Source organism: Heliangelus exortis, chromosome 20, assembly GCF_036169615.1.
Source record: "Heliangelus exortis chromosome 20, bHelExo1.hap1, whole genome shotgun sequence".
Taxonomy (NCBI): domain Eukaryota; kingdom Metazoa; phylum Chordata; class Aves; order Apodiformes; family Trochilidae; genus Heliangelus; species Heliangelus exortis.
Genome location: NC_092441.1, coordinates 417,680 through 439,091, shown reverse-complemented (window position 1 = coordinate 439,091; position 21,412 = coordinate 417,680). Strand labels below are relative to the sequence as shown.

Here is a 21,412-nt window from a genome sequence, read left to right as displayed (position 1 = left end):
GGACGCATGCGCCGTCGGTTCTCAGCAGCGGAGCGGGAGGGAACGGGGTGAGCAGGAACCCCGCCCGAACTAATCCGGCCCGCGAGGGCTGCGGAGCCCGGGGGCGGTGGAGAGAGCGGGGGGGAAGGTGCTGAACTTTCTGTCCCAGCTGCGAGGGCACCGGTGGCTGCAGACGGACCCGGCAGAGCCGCTCTCCGGTCCCGGGACGGCACTGGTGGGGGAGCACAGGGGGCTCTGTTCCGGTCCTACCCCCCAGGGCCAGTTTGAGCCCCGCGAGTCGGTCCCAGGTACGGGGCTGCGGGTCCTGCCGTGTCCTTCCCGGTGTGCGTGCCTGGCGCGGAGGGAGGGTCCTCGGGTGCAGCCCCGGGACGGGGTGGTGCGGCCCCCCCCGCGGGGACAGGCCCGGCCCCGGCTGTACCACCTCCCCCATCCGCCCGCCTGCCCCTTCCTTCCTGCACCGCCGCTGAATCTCGGGGATCGCCCCACCGTCCCGTCTGCACGTCACCCCTACGCTGCGGCCCCGGCCCGGGGCAGGCGGCACCCGCGTGTCCCGGGGGAGCCGCGGTGTCCGTGCCCGTCCTGTGGCTGTGGCAGGGCGGCAGCCGGAGGCAGCACGGTGCCGCGGGTCCCGCTCGGCCCCAGCAACATGTCCCAGCCGCCCTCCATCACCCTCCGCGTCCCCGAGGACACCGAGAGCGATGGGTGAGTGTGAGTGACGGCGGCTCCGATGCCCGGCGGGTGCCGGTACCAGAGCCGGGGTTTGGGCTGGTGCCCAGCCAGACAAGCTTTGCCACGGCTCCGGCCCCAGTGCCCATCCGAGCCCCATGGGAGCGGGTCTGTGTCCCTGCAGCCAGGAGCCGAGCCCGGACTCCGAGGGAGCTCTGCACACCTCCTTTCACCAACTCATCCAGGAGCAGAGCAGCTTAATGGAGGCGAGCCTGGAGATGGAAATGCAGGAGAGGGGCAGAGGTAAATCGGGGGGGGGCGGGGACAGTATCCATGTATGGGGCCATCTGCCATCCTGCACCCTCCTGGGGTAGGGCTTGTGCCAAGCCTGCTGGCACCATTTCTAGTGCAGGCAGTGGGGCAGCATAGCCCTTGTGGGACACTGAGAGCGACCCTGGAGAAGGGGGGAAGCACACACTGGAACGGGCGCCTGACCTCCGTGCTGGAGTGGGGACTGGAGCTGTGAACTCTCCAGCTCTCAGCACTCTGCATCCTGTGCTCCCACACCCAGAGACCCCAGCCCACATGCCTCCCCCAGATTTCTGTGTCATTGGCTCACCCGGGCAGGGTGAGCAGCATCTTGGGTACTCCTCCACCTCCCTGCAGATCCTCGCCACCATGCCCAGCCGCACCATCGGTAGGTGCCACCCGCCCTCCTGCTCTTCCCCAGGCCCAAGGTGCCCTCCAGGAGAACCCTCCCACGACCACCCTCCCCCTCCCGGCTCTCTCCCGCAGGACGCAGCCGCGGGGCCATCATCTCCCAGTTCTACAACCGCACCGCTCGGCTGCGGCGCCGGAGCAGCCGCCCCCCCCTGCAGCAGCTCTGCCGTGTTTCACGGCCCAGCCTGTGGCGGTATGACCTGGAGAACGACCCCGACAGAGCCACGCTGGAAGGTGAGGGTCCCCTGGGGGCAGGAGCAGGCAGTGCCAGGTGCTGTCCACATGCCGGGTTTGGGACAGGCACGCTGTCCCCCTTGTGTCTCCAGACAAGCGCAGATTGCTGGTGAAGGAGCTGCTGAGCCTCTCGCCCAGCCAGCGCAGCCACATGCTGCTCACTGTGCCCCTCAGCCTGGCAGAGAAACGCTTCCTCAGGTAAGTCCTGTCCCGCCAGCCCCTGCCAGGCAGAGCTCTCACAGCTGGAGCCGTGGCCCTGGGGCCCACACTGCCGCCTGACATCCCTTTGTGCTGGCAGGCAGGAGCTGAGCAGGCAGAGGGGGCCCCTGGGCCAGCACACCCAGCACCGAACCCCCTCTTATCCTTGTGGAGGGTCCAAGGACTACATCGTCCTTGTAAGTCTGGTGGATGGGTCTGCTCTGCGGCTGTGGGGTTCCAGCACAGGCTCCGACCCTGGTGCTCCCCTCAGGCTCTCTGCCCCCAGGGCTTGCGAGGTCTCTGGTACAGGCTCCTCGCCCTGCTCCCAGCTGCACAGCCCTGGCACTACTCCCTGAAGGAGATCAGCGGGCGCTTCGGCTCCAGTGTCCTGTCCTACTTCCTCTTCCTCAAGACACTCCTTATGTTCAACATCTTCCCATTTCTCATCCTTCTGGTCTTAGTGGTGGCCCTGCAGGCTGCCTATCCCCCAGCCTCAGCCACCCCCCAGCCCTTCACTGGCCTCGAGCTCCTCACCGGAGCGGTAAGCACCGCTGGCATGCTGGTGCCAGCACATCCCCAGGCCAGGACCTGCTCCCAGCCTGGGGCTCGGTCCTGCATCCCCCCTGCGGGTGATCCCCTGGTTCCTGCCCCACATCCCTGCCCCAGTGATTCCCTGGTCCCTGCCCTCACACAGCTGTGGCCCTAGAACTGCCAGTGCTGTGGGTGCAGGATTGGGGCGTTCCTGGTGGTGCCCCAGCCTAGGGCTCTGTGTCCCCATGGGCTGGCACAGATGTTCCAGGCCGGGCAGGATGCCCCAAGATGACCTTGGGCTCCGTCCCATGTTTTCTGCAGGGCTACTTCACTCACTCGCTGCTGTACTATGGCTACTACAGCAACATCACCCTTAATGATCCCTGTGCCTCCAGCCCCAACAGCAGCATGTGCCCCCTTGCAGCCCCCTGGCTCCCATACAACATGTCACTGGCCTATGTCTTCAGTGTTGGCATCTCCTTCCTGGTCACCTGCATCCTGCTGGTGTACAGGTGGGTCAGCAACACCTTCAGCACAGCCAGCATTCCCCCTCACCAGGAACTCCCTGACACACTCCCACTCACTGCAGCATGTCCCGCTCCTTTGGGGAGAGGTACCGCGTGGGCAGCTCCACGGGGGACCTGGCCATCAAAGTCTTCTGTGCCTGGGACTTCAAGGTGATCCAGAGGCACTCGGTGAAGCTGCAGTGTGAGAACATCTACACACAGCTGAAGGTGAGAAGCTGGGCTGGAGCCTTTCCCTGCATGCCTGGCAGCATTCAGAGGTGACAGCCCAGACCTGGGCTCTGCACCCCTCTCATCCTCTGCTGCATGGGGGAGTCCTGCAACTGCAAATACCCCCTGACCCTGGCCCCACACCAGAGCTTTGTCCATCAGCCCTCTGGGTCCCACCGCAGTGCAGCAGGAGCAGCTTTGCTCCTGACCCGGAGCATGCTCAGCAGCACCAGCACTTCTCTCTGCTCTCCTCAGGAGGTGCTGGCGGAGCAGCGATCCCGGTCCCACCACCGGAGCCTCTGGCAGTGCCTGGGGCACTCTGCTGTGCTGCTCCTGTCCTGGGCCCTCTCACTGAGCACGGTGCTGGGCTGTGTATTGGCCGTGCACCACTTCTCGGAGCACATGCACATGGTGAGGGGGATCTCCTGCCCTGGGTTGGGGTACTGGGGGTAGGCAGGGGCAGCCCCGTTAGCACTCTCCTCGCAGTGCCAGTGTGTACTCCTCAAAGGTGCTGGGCAGCCGTGCTCACCTTGGTGCTCGCTTGCCAGGTTCAGCAGGAGCAGCAGGCACGGGGCAGCAGCCAGAGGCAGCAGGAAGCCATCCTGCTGGTCCTACCCTTTGTGGTATCTCTGCTCAATGTGCTTATGCCCCACCTATACAACTTACTGGCCCTGTGGGAGAAGCAGGACTTGCCTGTGACACAGATCTATGTGGCAATCTGCAGGTTTGCTGCGTGGGGGCGGTGTCCCACTCACCCCCCCCCCCATGGCCTGGGGAGAGGCTTTGGTGCTGGGCACCCCATTTGTGGGGCTCGGCTCCTCTGTCCTGGGTTCAGGGACTCCCGGTCATGCTCCCAATCCCCAGGAACCTCATTCTGAAGATGATGGTCCTTGGTCTGCTCTGCTACCAGTGGCTCAGCCGGAGAGTTGTCTGCTCAACAGCAGAGGTAAGTGCTGCTGTCTGGGTGCTGGGGTCTGCATGGGTCCCTGCAAGGATGGGTGACCTGGCTGGGCCATGCCATCCAGACCATTCCTTCTCCAGGGAGTGCTGAGCAAAGCCATGGCCTCTGTCCCAGCACCAGCAGGCACAATCTGCTCCTTTCTCCAGGGAGAAAGTGGGGTGACAGATGGATACCTCCAATGTGGGGTGGCTGAGGAAAAGGGTATAGGGGAGGAAAAGGTCCCACAGCCACCCTCCCACCCCATGTAGCCATGGGAGTGTCCTGGGGGAGGAGAGTCCTTGCTGCTCATTCAAGGACACCATTGCTTATCTCCCCAGTGCTGGGAGACGTGTGTGGGGCAGGACCTGTATCGCTTTGTGGTGATGGACTTCATCTTCACCCTGCTGGACACACTCTTTGGAGAGCTGGTGTGGAGGTAGTGTGCCCCAAGAGGGGTCCTTTGGACAGTGATGCCCTGGTGCACCCAGGCTCTGCCGAGCATCCCCTCCAGCAGCAGTGGGAGCAGGACTCTGCTCCTTCTTAGGCTGATCCTGGAGCAGAGACTGAAGAGAAAGCAGAGGCCTGAGTTTGACATTGCCCGGAATGTGCTGGACCTGATCTACGGGCAGACCCTGACCTGGTGAGGCATCCCCTGCCCCAGCTTGTTCCTCCATTGGCAAACACCTTGAGGTCACCCAGAAACCCTGTGGCTGGCAGGGACCAGGCACAGGAAGCTGCACATTCTGCTGAGCGGGGCGACCCCCAGCCCCGCACAACAATGGAGATTGCCTGGCAGTCATGCGTGGCATTGGTGCCCACTGCTGGCTCCTGCTTGGCTCATGTTCCCCCTCTCCCAGGCTGGGCGTTCTCTTTGCACCGCTCCTGCCTGCTGTGCAGACACTGAAGCTGCTGCTGCTGTTCTACATCAAAAAGGTGCCCCCCCTCCCCACAGCCCCCCCATGTCCTTGACATGGACAGCCCTGCGGTGACACCAGCTCTGCTGTGGTTGCGTGCTGTGACCAGCAGTGCCATCTGGGAGGGAGGGTTGTGGGTTCTGCTTCTCAGGAGACAGCATCACACAGGACTCTCCTCCCACCCGCAGACCAGCCTGATGCAGAACTGCCAGTCCCCCAGCAAGCCCTGGCAGGCATCTCATATGCGCTTGGTTTTCATCTCCCTGCTGTGCTTCCCATGCTTCCTGGGGGCAGCTGTCTTCCTCTCTTACACCATCTGGTCGTGAGTACCCACTGGAGCACAGCTTGGGGCACAGAACCTCCTAGCAGAGGAGAGGGATGGGGGCAGACCATGCCTGCTGTTCCTGAGGGCACAGGGAGCCCGTCATGCCCAGCAATGGGCTGTGTGGTGCTGCCCCACAGAGAGGGAGATGTTGCCCAGGCACTGGGCACTGCACAGAGTGTAGCAGCAGTTGACCTATGCATAGTTTTCTCAGCTGTTCCTGACACAGGACAAGGGGATGAGGATGCCCTTGTGCAGCCTCTGGGGGTGGCTGGGGCCAGCAAGGCGCAGTCCCTGGAGGGCTGAATATAAGGAGTGAGGCAGTGCCCTGGGCTGGGGGCAGCAGCCAGCTGGGCTGCCCACTGTCTTGAGCTACCCCATTGCTCTGTCCACTTAGGGTGCGGCCATCAGAGACCTGTGGTCCCTTCCAGGGGGTAGAAACCATTTATAAGTCAGGGAAGACTTGGGTGCAAGTGTTGGAGAAGTCCAGCCCAAATATCACCTGGTTCACCTGGGTCCACCAGCACCTGGTGGAGAGCCCCTTCCTTCTGTTTGTTGTGTCTGCAGTCCTGCTGTAAGTACAGGCACAACCCGGGGGCTGTACCCTGTGCTTTGAGGGTTCTGCTGTCACAGCCCTGAGAGGACACTGGGAGCTGGGGTGTCATCCAGAGCCCTGCGCCTCAGCCTGGTGCCAGGACCACGGTGTCCCCCAGCTTCCCACCCCAGGTGCCACCATCCCCTCCTGCCTGTTGTTGCAGAGCTGTGATCTACTTCAACATCCAGGTGGTGAGAGGCCAGAGGAGGATCATCTGCCTGCTGAAAGAGCAGATTGCCAAGGTGTGTGAGCTCTGTGTGCTGCCCGGGCTGCTCCCTGCCCTGGTCCAGCCCCAGGATCACCAGTCGGGCTCTAGTTGTGACAGCACAGCCAGCTCAGGGGTGCAGTCACACATGGCTGCTCACTGCCATGTCTCTGCTGTTGCAGGAGGGGGAAGATAAAATATTTCTAATTCAGAAACTTCACTCTGTTTACAAGTACAGAGAGAGACACGCCTGAGCCCCAGGTGAGGGATGGGGAGAGGGGGCTGCTGGGTGCTTGGAGCCTTTCTCTCTTCTTAATTCCAGGGACAGGACAGGACTCTGCTCGCAGCCAGGGGCTGGATCCATCTGTCTTTCTAAGCCATTGCAGTGCTCGAAACAGCAGGACTGTGGGGTGCTGGGGAAGATCCTCTCCTCTGGGTTGCAACAGCTGAGGAACCACTGGGACATTCTGTGGCAGCTCCATGGGGACACGAGAGATCCTGCTGCCCAGAGCTGCTGGGGGGATGGCAGGACCTAGGCCAGGGGTGGTTACTGTTGGCAGGGAGCAGTTCTTTCTCCTGGCAATGTCCTGGCCACCGCACAGCCCAGGTTTGAGCTGTTTTCAGAAGCCTTTGGGGAAAATGACATTTTTGGGCTGGAAAGAACCTGCAGCTGCCTTTGCACTACCCAGGAGCACTGGGGTTGGAGCTGGGAGCTGCTGGCACCTTCCCCTTGAACATGGCCAGTGGGTCCCCAGTCCTGCAGTGCCTGCTGGCAGGACAGACCCAGGAGAACCTGCATGGTGCTGGGTGCTGGTGCACAGAGAAGCTCAAAGGCACTTGTCCTGCTGCAAGCTGCCCAGGCACATTAAAGCCAGGCTGAGCAGAAGCATCCCAAGCAGTGTCTGTGGCTGTTGGGGGGGGTATGGGTCGGTGTGTTAGCATTTGTTATGGGGGTGGCAGGGCAGGGTCTGCCTGTGCCCCTCCTGCTGTGCTGGGAAGAGCATGGCCCATCCCCACCATGGGAGCAGGAACCAATGCCTACTGCTTCACATACAGCCCTGGCAGCCCTCTCCATCACGCTGTGGTGTCCACAGGAGCTGTGATCCACCACAGCACACCGCAGGCAGAGCTGGCTGTCCCCATGGCACTGACAGTGCTGGGGGGGGCAGTGCCAGGCACAGTCAGACACAGGTTGGCCCCGGGCCTTGGCACTGGGTGATGCAGCTGCTGGCAGGGTGGGTGTTGGGCTGGCTGGAGGGTGCACAGCACAGACAGGGGGTGTCTGTTCCCATCTGAACAAGCCCTTCCCCCAGCGCCATGACCACTGCCATGGGCTGGCACTTGCTGCCTCATGAGACATCCCCAAGCACGGCATCCCCTGTGGCTCTGCCCTGGCTCCCAACACCCACCCAGCTCCCTCAGTGCTGTCTGCCTCTGCTGTGTGACCACCACACCAGCCTTGAGGTGCCAGCTCAGCCCTCTGCCAGCCCAGTCCAGCCTCCATGAGTTTAACCTAGAACCTAAAGTGTTGAAGCTAGAACAGGAAGTTCCACCTCAACATGAGAAACTTCATTACTGTGGGGGAGCCCTGGCCCAGACTGCCCAGATAGGTTGTGGAGTCTCCAGACTTTCCAAACCCACCCGGATGTGTTCCTGTGTGATCCTGCTGTGGCAGGGGGGTCGAACTTCATGATCCCTAGAGGTCCCTTCCAACCCCTGATGTTCCGTGATTATATCATTCCTGCTCATCCCTTCCCCAAAAGCCGTGGTTTTCAAGCACAGGGCAGCTGCCAGATGAACAGAAAAGTTCAAGTTTTACTGTACAGTCCCACAGGGTCCCATTGGCCACTAGCACCTGGGAGCACCCTGGTCCCCACTGCCAGCCCCAGGCAGAGCAGCAGCTCAGTGGCCACCTGCCTCAGGGAGGGACTGGCCCAGCCTGCTGCAGGGCCGGGGTCAGCGGGGGTCTGTGAGGGTGGCCCGGAGCCACTGCAGGACCTGGGCCAGGCCGGTGCCGTCGCGGGCGCTGGTGTCCAGCACCGTGATGGGCTGCGTGGCACAGGAGACGATGTCCTGCATGCGGAACAGCGACTTCATCTCCCAGGGAGACATGTAGCAGGGCAGGTCACTGCAGACAGGAGGAGGGGGCTGCATTAGCCCACCACAGCCCACCACCACCACTCCTGCCTGGCCTGGCCCCCCAGCTCAGGGACCTCCGAGGGCTCCAGCACACGTGGCAAAGCGTGGCTTCCTCGGGTGCCACCTTGCTGAGGGGACACAGGAGCCACCAAAGGCCCTGCGTGTCCCCATGCCCCTGCCCCTGGGCTGACCCCCTCCTCACATCTTATTGAAGAGGACGAGGACGGGCACGGAGCTTAGCGGTGCGGCAGAGAGGACAGAGAGCAGCTGGACACAGGACGAGGAGACCTGGGTGGGGTTGGCGGCGTCCACCACGACCTGGAGGGGGAGAAGGGAGAGGGGCAGCGCCGGGAATCACACACCCGGGGCGGGGCCGGGGGGCTCGTCACCCCTCAGCAGAGCGGGGCCCAGGGCTGGCCCCTAGCCCCGGGGTGCCCCCTCTCCCCGTGACCCCGCGGTCCCCGCCGGGCCGGGGTCCCGGTGCCGCTCACCAGGAGCACGCTGCACTCCCCGTAGTAGCTGTGCCAGATGGGGCCCATGCAGCCGCCAACCTCCCGCACCGTCACCCGCCGCGGCAGCCGCAGGTCGGTCAGGTTGGTGCCCACCTGCGGGAAGTGGGACAGCGGCTTGGCCGGGGGCGGACGCAGCGGGGGCCCCAGGCTGTACCGGGGCCTCACCGGGGGTGCTGCATCCCCGGGCCCCTCCTACCGTGGGCAGCGTGGCCGGGGGCTCGCCCAGCTCCGCCGGCGCCTCCGCCGCGCTCAGCTGTAGGGGGCGTTAAGGACAGGAAGCTGCGGGGCGGTGGGACGCGGCCGCCGCCCGCCCGGTGCCCCACGCCCGGTGCCCCAGTACTGTCCCCCCGCCCCGGTACTCTTACCCTCTTACCCCCCCACGCCCCTCCCCTCCCCTGCCCTGCCCTGCCCTGCCCTGCCCTGCCCTGCCCTGCCCTGCCCTGCCCTGCCCTGCCCTGCCCTGCCCTGCCCTGCCCTGCCCCGCCCCGCCCCGCCCCGCCCCGTCCCGTCCCGTCCCGTTCCCGCCGGATATGACGCAGCCGCCGCGCCAGGAGGCTCTTCCCGCCGCCCGCCGCCCCCAGCAGCAGGCAGGAGGGGACGGGCGGCCCCGCGCCCGCCATAGCCCCGCCCCACCGGAAGCCGGAAATCAGGAGCCGGAAGCGGAAGCGCTGGCGCTCGGGGAGAGCGGGCCGGGCCGACGGCGGGGGGGACGCGATGGGTCGCGGCGCCGGCACCTTCGAGCGGCTCCTCGGTACCGGGGGTGGGCGGGAGCGGGATCGGGGGCGGGGGCCGCAGGGTTTGGGAGAGGGACGGGACGGGGCCCGTGCTTGGTGCCGCTCGGTGTGGCCGGTGCGGAGTTACCGGGGAGCGTCCAAAGGGAAAGAGTTGGAGCGTTCCGGGAAAGAGCCGGGGTTTCATCCTGAAGCGCTCGATTCCGCAGGGGAAGTCCCGGCGGCGCCTCAGCGGCGGCGGGGAGGGAGGGAGGGAGGGAGGGAGCGAGGGAGCGGCGGTGCGCGGCCTGACGGGGTTCCTTGCAGATAAGGCCACGAGTCAGCTGCTGCTGGAGACGGACTGGGAATCCATCCTGCAGATCTGCGACATGATCCGCCAGGGAGACACACAGTGAGTACCCGGGCCACGCCCGGCCTGGCAGGGCGCCGTGTGAAGGTCTCAGCCCTGGCAGCCCACGGTAGTGCCCTCTTCATCCTGCTCCAGGACAGCGTTGGGAAGTGGGGGTGTCCGGTGCTTCCCTGGCCTCGGGAGCCGCGGGTTCCCTCTGGCCTGAAGCCCTCAGGGAAACCCAGCCTTGGATGTGCCTATTCCTTCTCCTCTCGGTTCACTGTGGGGGGAGCAAATCTGGAGCTAAGGGTGTCCCATGCGAGGGTGGGGGTGGCACGTTGTGACAGTGGGTGGCATCTTCTCTCATGCTCTGCTTCCTTACCCAGAGCAAAATACGCCGTCAATGCCATCAAGAAGAAAGTCAACGACAAGAATCCACACGTGGCCCTGTACGCACTGGAGGTAACACCCGGGCACAGGCACAGCCTCCCCTGCCCTGGCCAGCAGCCTCGGGGTTGTGGCTTGGAGTTTGCCTCCTCCTGGTTCTAACACAGAGGGTTTGGGACTGATCACCATTCAAGTTTTCTTTCCTGAACTCCAAGTCGGAGTTAGGAGCAGCCAAAGCTGGGGTGTGAGGTGCTGTCCCTGGGGGTGGTGTGTGCTGGGACCATTGTGGGGAAATAGAAGGGCAGTGGCTAATGTCATCTTTTGCCTTTGCAGGTCATGGAGTCAGTGGTTAAAAACTGTGGTCAAACGGTTCATGATGAGGTTGCCAATAAACAGACTATGGAGGAACTGAAAGAAATTCTCAAGGTAAATATATTTTATTTTACTGTCAGCTCTGAATGGGCTCATCAGAGGAGCAGCAGGAGGAGAAAACACGCACATCCTTTCATCCCCTCTGTGTAAGAAGCAGGAGGGAACCTGTTCAGAAATGCATTTCATAAAAGAGCAAAATGTGTGGTGTGGTGTGGTGTGGTGTGGTGTGAAAGGGTGAGTGTGTAGAGCAGAGGAGGGAGAGATGGTCCCAGGAGCAAAGGGAGCATCTGCCTGGGCTGTAAAGTGGGGTAGGAACAGGTTGGAAAGGCCAAGCCTGTTTCCTGGTAAATGTTTATGTGACACTTTGCTTGTCTGGAGATAGCAAAGGAAGAACAGAGGGGACAGTCTGGATCTGAGCAGGAGAGAGATGAAGTCCCTTTCTGTGGGGCAGTGTGAGACATGCAGGAAGGAGAAGCAGCAAGGTGACAGCTGATGGAAGCTTCCTCTGTGTCGTGGCTGTTTCATTGGAGTGCCATCATGGGGCTGTTTGAGGAGTGTTGCAGGATGTTTTCAGTGGCTGTTTTCACTGGCAAGCTGTTGTCACAAGCTGTCATTCACTGATCTAACACAATGCCTGGAGAAGCTCTGTCTGTCCTCAGAGTGTCTCCAGTCTTCCATGGGTGAAGTGGAAATGGGAACCCCTGTCTCCAGCTCCCAGCCTTCAACAGCTGTGCCCAGGCAAGGGTTGGTTGGAGCTACTGCTCCTTCCTCACAGCCTCCATCTCCTGTCAGAAGCAGACAACTGGATGACTCAGATTTTTGGTGAATGAGCTGGGCGAGCCCCATCATCCTGTTGACCTCAACAGGGTGTTGTTCTCCTGTCACCTCCCTGTTAGGGCTGACTTGGTCTCTGTGCAGGATCTTCTCCCGAGATGGGGACACTGCCAGTGGAGCTGTGCAGCTGCTCTGAGCGCTGCGGAGATCAGAACAAAAGATTTTGTGTTTCTTCTCAGTCCCTGTCTGCCTCAGCAGGCTTGTAACTGCTCCATCCTCCTCCACTTGGGGCTCTGCAGCTTGTGCAAGCCCAGCACTGGTGAAGCAGCCTTAGTTCTGGTGAGGGTCAGGGCTGTGAAGTGTGTGGAATGTGGGACTTTGCCAAATCTTCTACAAGTTGGAAGCTCCGGGGGTTGTCAGAAGGCCACACTATGTGGGTTGAGCTCTCAGCTGCAGTCAGAGCTGGACAATGCTCCTCTGCTTCCTGGAGGATTTGTGGAGCAACTGGTCATGTGAGTGGGCAATGACTTGGTCAGCTGCTGACAGGGCTGCTCTGGGAGGCTGGCTGGGTGGGAACAGGCTTGCCAAGGTCTCTCCAGCTCCTTGAACTGGAACAGCAGGCAGGCTCCCAGCTGCCCCACGCCCCAGGCTTTAGGTGCTCCTGGGCAGGGGTCTCAGACTGGGGAGCTGCTGAGAGCCCAGTACTGACACCCTGCAGCTGTGAGCTGCTGGAGCCATGTCAGCTCAGGGCCAGCCCTGCGGTTCAGCCCAGCGGGGCAGTTTGGGTTCCACGGTTTTCTGGGTGCTGGAGGAGGTGAGCAGGGGTTTTGGGCAGACTGGGGCTCCTGCCTGCCCAGGAGCAGCTGCCCAAGGCTCTGTGGGTGGTTTCTTCAGGCACTGTAACCATGACCCTTCCCACCTTGTTCCGTGCTGCTCAGAAGCACATTCCCTGTTTCCCTGTTTATGCTGGAGAGGGCAGTGGGGGACCTGGAGTGTGTGGTCCTGGCTGCAGAACATCTTTATTGCAGCTTTCTGACAGCTCTTATCATGTACAAGTTCTTTAAAGTTTTTCCATCCACAAACAGTATTTCAGGCTCCTCTTCTGGGGGATTTGCAACCTTCCTTTGGGTTTCAGGGTCCATTTCTGAGATTCATTTATTTTTCTTCTCCCTTTCTGTGCAGAGACAAGTGGAGACAAGTGTCCGCAGCAAGATCCTGTACCTCATCCAGGCCTGGGCTCACGCCTTCCGCAACGAGCCCAAGTACAAGGTGGTGCAGGACACCTACCAGATAATGAAAGTTGAAGGTAAGGACTCTGTGTGTGGACACTTGGCCAAACAGCTCTGCTCTGGAGGCACTGCAGGAGGAGGGATGGGTGTCGGGACATGTCTGCTGTTAACCTGTTCTGGACTTGCTGGCAGTGAGACCTGGAAAGCAGGGGCTGCAAATGTTCTTCAAGGACTGGCAGCAAATCAGTGTGTCCTCTGGGAAGGGGTCTGCCATGGGGGGTTCCTTTCAGCCTTCATTCATGCCCTAGGATGGGTCAGGCTCAGGGGTTCTGGTAGTGTCAGTAAGACACAGTCTCACCCTGGGGACAGCAGGGGGGGGAAGGACATGCTTCTGCCTCTTCCTGAGCACCAGAACCCCCACAGCCCTGGCAAATTCCGGGGGTCCTGGTGCTGCCTGCATGCACTGTGGGGGTCCCCTCCTCACCAGGTGTGTCCCTCCCCCCACAGGACACGTGTTCCCCGAGTTCAAGGAGAGTGACGCCATGTTCGCTGCGGAGCGGGTGAGCGCTGGGGCAGGGCTGGTGCTGCAGGACAGACACTGCTCCCCCAGCCCCTTCCTGCTGCACCTTCAGCCCTTGTGTTCCTTCATTCCACACTGATCAGGCTGTCAGGAGGATGTTCTGGGAGGGTGCACAGCAGTTGAGCCCAAAACTGCCAGAGGAAGGAGAAAGGTGACGAGCACAGGGAGTGGGTCTCCTCTTGCCGTCCCCAGTGGCCTTCCAGCAGCCCAGCAGTCTGAATGTGGCAGCAGGGCATTGCCAGAGTGATTGTTGTGCAGACACATTCCTAGAAAAAAGTCTCACTGGCTGGGGGAGCATCACAGTCCCTGGGAACAAAGGAGCAGAGAACATGCAAGGGTTGATGTTCCCTGTTTGGCTTTAAATGCTTCCAGTCCCCCCCGTCCCTCACATGCCTTGGTCAGCCGGAGGAGCTCAGTGACCTCCCCTCAAGGCTTCCCTTCCCTCGAGACCACTTCCCCTTGAGGCCCCCTCCCCTCACACTTTCCTGTGTCCCCAACAGGCTCCAGACTGGGTGGATGCTGAGGAGTGTCACAGGTGTCGGGTGCAGTTTGGGGTTGTGACACGGAAGGTGAGTGCAGCCCTGCCCCTCTGGGTTCCCAGGTCCTGCCTCCAGGACTCGCAGCACTCCCTGAGCTGGCCTAGGGGCTGTTGGGGCTGGACCCCATCCCTGGCCATGGCAGGGAAGTGTCAGGAGTGTCTCAATGGTGATGTCTAATGGTGAAAAAGTGCCCTGCTGCCACGCTGATGTCTCCCATCCTCTGCAGCATCATTGCAGGGCCTGCGGGCAGATATTCTGTGGCAAATGCTCCTCCAAGTATTCCACCATCCCCAAGTTTGGGATTGAGAAGGAAGTGAGAGTCTGTGAGCCGTGTTACGAGCATCTCAACAAGTCAGTACCTTCTGTGGGGTGTTTCTTTGCCTGCCTCATCAGGGACTGAGGGGAGCAGCTTGGCATGGAGCTGCCTTTCTGCAGAGCAGGGGGAAGCTTTCCCCAGCCACGCATCCTCCTGGGAGCAGGGTTTGCAGCAGAGCTGAGGCTCCAGTGCAGAGGAGGGAGGGTTCAGACTGTTTCCTCTTTCTGGATACAGGAAAGCTGAGGGTAAAGCTGCTGCCACCTCCGAACTGCCCCCAGAGTACCTGACCAGCCCCCTCTCCCAGCAGTCCCAAGTGAGTGGCTGCCTGCGGGTGATCTAGTGACCCTGACCTCCTCATTCATCTCTTTCCTGACCTCCACATCCTTCTGCTTCCAGCTGCCTCCAAAGCGTGATGAGACAGCTTTGCAAGAGGAGGAGGAGCTCCAGCTAGCTATTGCCCTGTCTCAGTCAGAAGCTGAGGAGAAGGAGAGAATGGTTCGTGTCCTGCCTGGTACCTGGTTCTGGCTGTATGGTGGCTGTGGCTGTGGTAACAGACCTGCAGATGTGTCCTGGAGAATCCCTGAGCTAACTGGTTGTTGTCTTTGACAGAGGCAGAAAACAACCTACTCCATGTACCCGAAGGCTGATCCCACTCCTGTCACGTCATCAGCCCCGCCCGTCAGCACACTCTACTCACCCCCCGTGGTAGGTTCCTGGGAGCCCCTGAGCAGGATGTGGCTGGATGCAGCTCAGGTCCTACTGGGGCTGCTGGCTGTGCAGGCAGGGCCTGGCAGGACATCTGTGGGGGGGCTGGGGGTTGCTGGTTTCTCTAAACCTCGTTTCTCTGTCCATCTCTGCAGAATTCCTCCGCTCCCTTGGCTGAGGACATCGAGCCGGAGGTGAGGATCCAGGCCTTGCCAGTCCACCCCACAGGCTTGCTCCCCGTGGGGCTGCCATGATCATCATCCTTCTCTTTCTGGCAGCTGGCTCGGTACCTGAACCGCAACTACTGGGAGAAGAAACAAGAGGAAGCTCGTAAGAGCCCCACACCATCAGCACCTCTGTCCCTCTCAGAGCCAGTGGCTCAGCCCGGGGAAGCCCACCCTGCCTCGCTCAGCGTGGTTGAGGTAAGGGGAGGGCCTGCAGCTCCCGAGGGGTCAGGGGTGCCCAGCTCCTCCCATCCCAGTGGCACAGCTCAGGGGCTGACCCCCTGCCTTCTCCCTCTAGCAGCAGTACCAGAATGGCGAATCAGAGGAGAACCACGAGCAGTTCCTGAAGGCACTGCAGAACGCTGTCACCACCTTCGTCAACCGCATGAAAAGCAACCACATGCGAGGCCGAAGCATCACTAATGACTCTGCTGTCCTGTCCCTCTTCCAGTCCATCAACAACATGCACCCCCAGCTGCTGGAGCTCCTCAACCAGCTGGACGAGCGCCGGCGTATGTGGGAGCGCTGCGGGTGGCCTGGGGGGAGTGGGCAGCAGCCCCACAGCTTGGCATCGGCGAGGCACAGCCAGCGGGGCTGTGCAGGGGTGGCCCGAGCCCTCTGCCCTGCAGTGCCCCTGATGGTCTGTTCTCTCCCCAGTGTACTACGAGGGCCTGCAGGACAAGCTGGCCCAGATCCGGGACGCGCGTGGGGCTCTGAACGCGCTGCGGGAGGAGCACCGGGAGAAGCTGCGCCGTGCGGCAGAGGAGGCAGAGCGCCAGCGCCAGATCCAGCTGGCCCAGAAGCTGGAGATCATGAGGCAGAAGAAGCAGGTGAGGCAGAGCAGCGTTTCCAGGGTATCCAGGGCCACATCGGCCAGCAGGGACAGCTGCCCTGGCCAGAGGGGACGCTGCAGTGTCCCAGCTTTGATCCATCCCAGCCCTGTTCCCACAGGAGTACCTGGAGATGCAGCGTCAGCTGGCCATCCAGAGGCTGCAGGAGCAGGAGAAGGAGAGGCAGATGCGCCTGGAGCAGCAGAAGCAGACCATCCAGATGAGAGCCCAGATGCCAGCCTTCTCGCTGCCCTACGCCCAGGTATGCTGCTGAGCCAGAGACCCTCCTGACAGGTCCCTGGGGACGTGGCCTGAGTCTTGCTCCTCTCCCCCCACAGCTCCAGGCTGTGCCCCCAGCCAGTGGAGTGATCTACCAACCCTCGGGACCCACCAGCTTCCCAGGCACCTTCAGCCCTGCTGGCTCTGTGGAGGGCTCTCCCATGCACGGTGTCTACATGAACCAGGCAGCACAGGGGGGCTCAGGACCCTACGCTGCCATGCCTGTCACGGGGACAGGTACATGGGGCTGCTGGTCCTGCCTGGGGAGGCTGAGCATGAGGCAGGGGCTCCAACCTCTGCCATTTCCACACAGATCCCAGCATGGTGAACACTTACATGTACCAGGCAGGCGCTGGCAGCGGGCAGGCCACTCCGCAGGGGCCGGCGGTGCCCACCACCACTCCGGCGTACTCCTCCTACCAGCCCACCCCAACACAGGGCTACCAGGCAAGTGAGGGCAGGGCTGGGGACGGGATCTCTGAGATGAAAGAAGGAGCAGTTGGTTTATCCCAGATCTCTGGATCTGCCACTTTCGCTGTGGGAGGGTTCTGGGTGGGAGCCTGCTCAGGGCTCCCCCAGGTGCAGAGGGGAGCAGACCCGCAGGTTCCAGCAGAGCAGGGAGAGGGGCCAGTCCCAGGGCGCTGCCTGCACTCCCTCTCACCAGCCTCTCCCCCCAGAGTGCAGCCTCCCAGTCGCAGAGCATCCCCGCCATGTCTCAGGCCCCCCAGTCAGGCACCATGGGCTACATGGGCAACCAGTCGGTCTCCATGGGCTACCAGCCCTACAGCATGCAGGTGAGCACCCCCTGCCCGTGCACTGGGGGGAGGAGGTGCGGGTGGTCTCCAGCCCCTGAAGCCTTCCTGGGGGAGGTCTGGGTGCTGTCACCGTAGCTCCCAGCCCCCCTGACACTGTCCCTATCTCCCCCAGGGCATCATGTCGGCCCTGCCAGGCCAGGACACAGCGCTGAGCAGCCTACCCCCCACCCAGCCCCCCTACCTGCCCGGCCAGCAGCCCCTCTACCAGCAGGTGAGCACCGGGCCCTGGGGGGGCCGGGGGCCGGGGGGAATCTTTGTTAACGCAGTCACCTCGTCTGTTCCAGATGGCACCTGCCGGGGGGGCTCCCCAGCAGCCGCCCCCACCAGCACCCGCCCCGCAGCAGCCGCCGCAGGGCAGCGGCGAGGCCCAGCTCATCTCCTTCGACTGAGGCGGGCGGGAGTCCCGGTAACACTACAGCTGCTTCGGCACCACGGCTGCATCCCCCACACACACCTCTGCGGCCCTGGGGGAGTAGCCCCCGCCCGGCCGCGCCTCATCCGCCCCCCGTCCCCCCTCCCGGACCGTCTGGGAGCGCGGCACCGGTACCGGGCCTGCCTCTCTGGCTGCGGCCGCAGCACCCCCGACTCCCGCTCCCCGGTGCCAGCTTCGCCCTGTCCCGCCCCAGCCGACCCCCGTCCCCCGCCCGCTCCCTCCCCTCCGCCCCGGGACCGGGGCTCTCCCTCGTGGAAGAGACCGGGCGCGATCGGTGGTGATAATAAAGTCTTGGAACGAGCTGTGGCCTGGTGTGCGAGAAGGGCTCGGGGCCCGCTCGGGCATCGCTGCCGCGGCGCCGGTGTTGGAGTCCGCCAAGGCCAGCGAGTCCCGGCGGACCCGCAGCTAGAGCGCCGCCTCCTCCTCCACGGGCACGCCACCGAGACGCAGAGCCGCGGCCTAGAGCGGCCGCCGCGGGGACCGCCGGGACCATCGAGCGCGGGGCAGCGCGGGCAGAGCGCCGCCGTGTCCTCTGCGGCCGCCATGCTGCCCGCCGCCCGCGCGCTGCCGCCGCGCCTGCCCCTCCGTCCCCCGCCCGCTTGGTGCGGGGCCGGCACCGGACCGCGACCCCCTGCCCTCGGGCCCCGCGCCGGGCTGCGGGCGCTGAGCACCGGCCGCTCACGGCGCTCGGAGGCGCTGGCCGGGGCGCCGCTGGACACGGCGGCCAAGGAGTATTCGCCCAAGGTGCGGCAGCTGGTGCGGGACATCGCGGGGCTGACGCTGCTGGAAGTGGCCGACCTCAACGCGCTCCTCAAGGTGGGTGGCTCAGTCCGCACACCAGCTCGGTTCCTCCCGGCCCGGTTTGTCTTATTCGGCCTCACCGGCCACTGGTGCCGTTGTTCTTTCCGCAGGAGACCCTGAAGATCCCGGACGTGGGGGTGATGCCGGTGGCGGCGGCCGCCTCCCTCCAACCCTCCCAGGCGGCTCCGCAGGTACCGGGGTCTCCCGGGAGGGGTCGGGAGTTGGGCCCTGAGGACTCCGTGTCAGCGTTGTGGGTCGCCGCAGGTGGGGGGCATTGGGCCTGGCCAGGTGTCCTTACAGAGCTCTGGCTCCTTGCAGGAGGAAGAGGAGGCCCCACTCAAGAAAGAGAAAACACATTTCAATGTCCGGCTGACAGAGCTGAAGCCTGCTGACAAGGTGAAGCTGATCAAGGAGGTGAAGAACTTTGTGCCAGGAATAAACCTTGTGCAGGTGAGGAAGTCCTGAGGCACCTGGCAAGCAGCAGCCTCAGCTCTCTGTCCAAAAGGGAGCCAGGATTTCTCTGTCAGAACAGCCCAGCAGCGTGCACTTTCCAGTGCAGAGATGCAGAAAAGGTGCAGAGCAGGAGTCAGTTGTCTGGTGGTTTTTGTAGAAGGCTGTTACCCCCCAGCTCTGCTGTGTGGCCAGCAACCAACTCTAGGCAGATGTGCGTGGACGAGGGGGGATCAGAGCCACAGCTCCAGAGTCCTCGCTGCCAGCCTCAGCTTTTCCAGACCTTTGAGCTGCTCTGGACTTCCCCACAGATCTCTGGAGCAGCCAGGGTTCCTCAGGGCAGCTGGATCTGGTTTGTCTTCCCCTAAAACTTTTTGCTTTTCCAAGACCGAGGTATTTCCAAATTCATATGAGTTTCTCTGATTCACATATCTCACAGTATGGATTTCCAGTCCTTTTCAGAGCTCTACATCCTGTAGGTGGCTCCTCCTCCATTTTCCTGGGAGGAGAGGGATCTTCCACAGCCTATGCAGCACCTGAGCTCACACCCTGGGCTCAGGACACAGGAGAGGTGATGCAGCTACCACTGTGGAAGCTTCAGTTCTTCAATGGGCAATGCTTCTGAATCTTGGGGCTAATAGTAGCACTTTCTGCTTACCCAGTTGCAAAGGAAAGCAAGCATTGAGCACTGTGAATTCTGCTCTTAGTTGTTGCCCGAGGTGTCAGAGGGATTTGCAGATCTAACCCATCCATATTGATGAGTTGCAAATACAGCAGACCCTCATGGTGAGCTGTGGGGTTCACTGGCCCACGGGCTACCTGGCCACCAGCTTGGTGACTCTGGCAGTCATTCATCTATTACCAGTCCCCAGCAAACATCTACACTCCAGCACCCTGTAACAGGCCCATCCGTGGGTGATTAAAAGTCTGGGGAACTCGTGCTGAGTGGGATTGGCCAATGGAACCTGCTGGGGGGCAGGGGGGGGCCTGAAGGTTACTGATGGTGAACTCTGCCAGGTGTGAGTTACCCAGCCTGTGCTCTGACTGAAGCACACACACAGACACATGGACACACACAGACACATGGACACACACAGACACATGGACACACACACACACAGACACCAGGCGGAAACTGCTGGCAGCTGGCTCTGTCAGCAGAGGTTGTGTTCAAAGTGGAGATGATTTCTTTCTATTGTACATTTTATTGCCATCAAATTAAGGCATTTTTAATGAGATTTGCAGAGAACCTGTTCCTGGGCTGTCAGGCAGCTGGTGGTGTGGAGGACAGCATTGGTGGTGGCACTGTGGGTGCTGATGTGACAGGAGTAGGACAGTGACTGGGGGATGTGTTATCAGCACCAGTCTGATAACTGGTGCACCTGGAGCACCACTGGGCTCCAGTCTGTTTGCACCTCTGGAAATTTGTTCAGGGCCAGCCCAACAGACATTTGCCTTGTGTTGTCACCTGCCCAGGGCTGGCAGGGATGGTGACCATGCTGTCTGTACCATGGCGGTCACTGCAGTCCAGCGTGCTGTACCTCATCCCTGCAAAAAAAAGTGTTTTCTGACAGCACAAATCTGTTGTCACTGCAGCCAGTGGGGACTAAAACAAGAGCTTCCCTTTGCCACAACAGCCAAGCTGTTGGGTGCTCTGCACCTGCAGTGCCACGGCAGCAGCATTTCACCCCAAGAACCTCCTCAGAGTTTGTTTTTGGGAGCCCAGTAGCTTTGTTGCAGTTCTTTACTGTCAGAGCAAGAGCATCTGGCTGCAGCAGAGGCTTCTCCCCAGGCTCCTTCCCTTGTGTGCAGCAGCACTGCAGGAATTGCCCTTCAGTCAGCTCAACAGTTTCTCAGCCTGCCTTGAACATTGCAGTGCCACCTAGCACAAGCTGTTTTACATTATAACTCATGAAAATGCCAAGGTTGTGTTGTCAAGCACAGGCTGTGCTGGAGCTCCTTTTCACCCTGTGCAGTGGATTGCTGCCCAGCTGTGTCCAAGCCCCACGATGGCCTCTGCTCCCTGCTGGCAGAAATATGCGAACCAAAACATTGGGCTGAAAAAGTCATCCTGGCTGTGCTGGTGGCTCTGCGGGTGTCCTGGGCTGTGTGTCTGGTAGCACTCTGCATGTGGGAGGAGGAATTTATGGGCACTTACTTGCTGGAGGAGGTCTTGTGGGGCTGTAGTGTGGTGCCATTTGAGTCTGGTTTACGTGTCTCCTGGCTGGACAGGCTGTAGTTGAAGTGAAAGTCTGGTTCTGTAGAGCAGTGGGTGAGATCTCCAGGAGGAGGTGGGGCTCATGGCACTGATGGGTTAATCTCATTAGCCACAGGCAGATGAGAGTCTCACACTATGTCCCTCCCACAGGCCAAGAAGCTGGTGGAGTCCCTCCCGCAGGAGATCAAGGCCAACGCCTCCAAGGAGGAAGCGGAGAAGATCAAAGCGGCGCTGGAAGCAGCAGGAGGGACTGTGGTTCTGGAGTAGGTGGCCAAGTCCCACCACGGAGGGACTGGCGTGTCGGCAGCCTTCCCGGTGTCACCGGCCCCGGTTCTGGCCGGGTTTTGGATGTCTCTGAGTACACAGACACCTCTTGGTTGTGCGGTGGGAACACTCTCGGGATGCTGTAGGGTTTGGCGGGGCTGCTGCCTGGTCCTGTCACCGTGATGAACTCCTTACCTTCATAAATATCCATAAAAAAAAACCAAAACCAAAAAAAAAAAAAAAACCGACATGAAAACGGTTAGTCTCGTCTAAATAAGCCCTTGCTGTTGCACCCTGCCCCATCCTTCGAGATGGGTTTTTTTGGCAGTAAGAGGATGGTTTGACCTCGCCGTTAATTAGTCGCTGTCAATCAGCAGTAGGGTGGTTGGTATCGTGCTCCTGGAGCCTGGGGTCATCGCGCCATCTC

General features: G+C 61.5%; 4 protein-coding genes across 7 annotated transcripts; 3 read left to right on the top strand and 1 right to left on the bottom strand.

Moving 5' to 3' along the window:
* Positions 1-82: 82 nt before the first annotated feature.
* TMC6 (transmembrane channel like 6) lies at positions 83-6,948 on the top strand. 3 transcript variants are annotated; one of them, XM_071764457.1, is made up of 19 exons: positions 83-702; positions 851-969; positions 1,238-1,363; positions 1,462-1,620; positions 1,713-1,818; positions 1,919-2,015; positions 2,105-2,359; positions 2,671-2,861; positions 2,939-3,083; positions 3,339-3,494; positions 3,632-3,807; positions 3,948-4,029; positions 4,362-4,459; positions 4,568-4,663; positions 4,881-4,956; positions 5,126-5,259; positions 5,657-5,833; positions 6,018-6,096; positions 6,242-6,948. In XM_071764457.1, exons 1-19 carry the CDS (start codon positions 647-649, stop codon positions 6,311-6,313), a joined length of 2,400 nt encoding a protein of 799 aa, XP_071620558.1. In that variant the 5' UTR covers positions 83-646; the 3' UTR covers positions 6,314-6,948. The 3 variants fall into 3 exon arrangements, with proteins under 3 accessions (XP_071620558.1, XP_071620559.1, XP_071620560.1); XM_071764458.1 differs by having other exon boundaries at positions 500-702; positions 1,265-1,363; XM_071764459.1 differs by lacking the exon at positions 3,339-3,494 and having other exon boundaries at positions 500-702.
* A 906-nt stretch (positions 6,949-7,854) lies between these two features.
* Positions 7,855-9,353, bottom strand: ARL16 (ARF like GTPase 16). Its single transcript, XM_071764467.1, has 5 exons — positions 9,244-9,353; positions 8,907-8,966; positions 8,690-8,803; positions 8,401-8,516; positions 7,855-8,187 (listed from the first exon to the last, which is right to left on the bottom strand). Exons 1-5 carry the CDS (start codon positions 9,328-9,330, stop codon positions 8,016-8,018), a joined length of 549 nt encoding a protein of 182 aa, XP_071620568.1. The 5' UTR covers positions 9,331-9,353; the 3' UTR covers positions 7,855-8,015.
* HGS (hepatocyte growth factor-regulated tyrosine kinase substrate) lies at positions 9,328-17,552 on the top strand. Of its 2 annotated transcripts, none has more exons than XM_071764461.1 (21): positions 9,328-9,461; positions 9,748-9,832; positions 10,156-10,231; positions 10,490-10,582; positions 12,485-12,608; positions 13,039-13,091; positions 13,612-13,680; positions 13,877-14,001; positions 14,201-14,279; positions 14,363-14,461; positions 14,576-14,671; positions 14,827-14,865; positions 14,950-15,093; positions 15,197-15,407; positions 15,553-15,725; positions 15,847-15,987; positions 16,064-16,241; positions 16,318-16,451; positions 16,682-16,798; positions 16,932-17,030; positions 17,104-17,552. In XM_071764461.1, the coding sequence occupies exons 1-21, from the start codon at positions 9,425-9,427 to the stop codon at positions 17,206-17,208; spliced, it is 2,277 nt and encodes a 758-aa protein (XP_071620562.1). In that variant the 5' UTR covers positions 9,328-9,424; the 3' UTR covers positions 17,209-17,552. The 2 variants fall into 2 exon arrangements, with proteins under 2 accessions (XP_071620562.1, XP_071620561.1); XM_071764460.1 differs by having other exon boundaries at positions 15,194-15,407.
* A 199-nt stretch (positions 17,553-17,751) lies between these two features.
* On the top strand, positions 17,752-21,129 carry MRPL12 (mitochondrial ribosomal protein L12). The gene is made up of 4 exons (XM_071764462.1): positions 17,752-18,068; positions 18,164-18,244; positions 18,372-18,503; positions 20,872-21,129. The coding sequence occupies exons 1-4, from the start codon at positions 17,796-17,798 to the stop codon at positions 20,986-20,988; spliced, it is 603 nt and encodes a 200-aa protein (XP_071620563.1). The 5' UTR covers positions 17,752-17,795; the 3' UTR covers positions 20,989-21,129.
* The last annotated feature ends 283 nt before the right edge of the window (positions 21,130-21,412 follow it).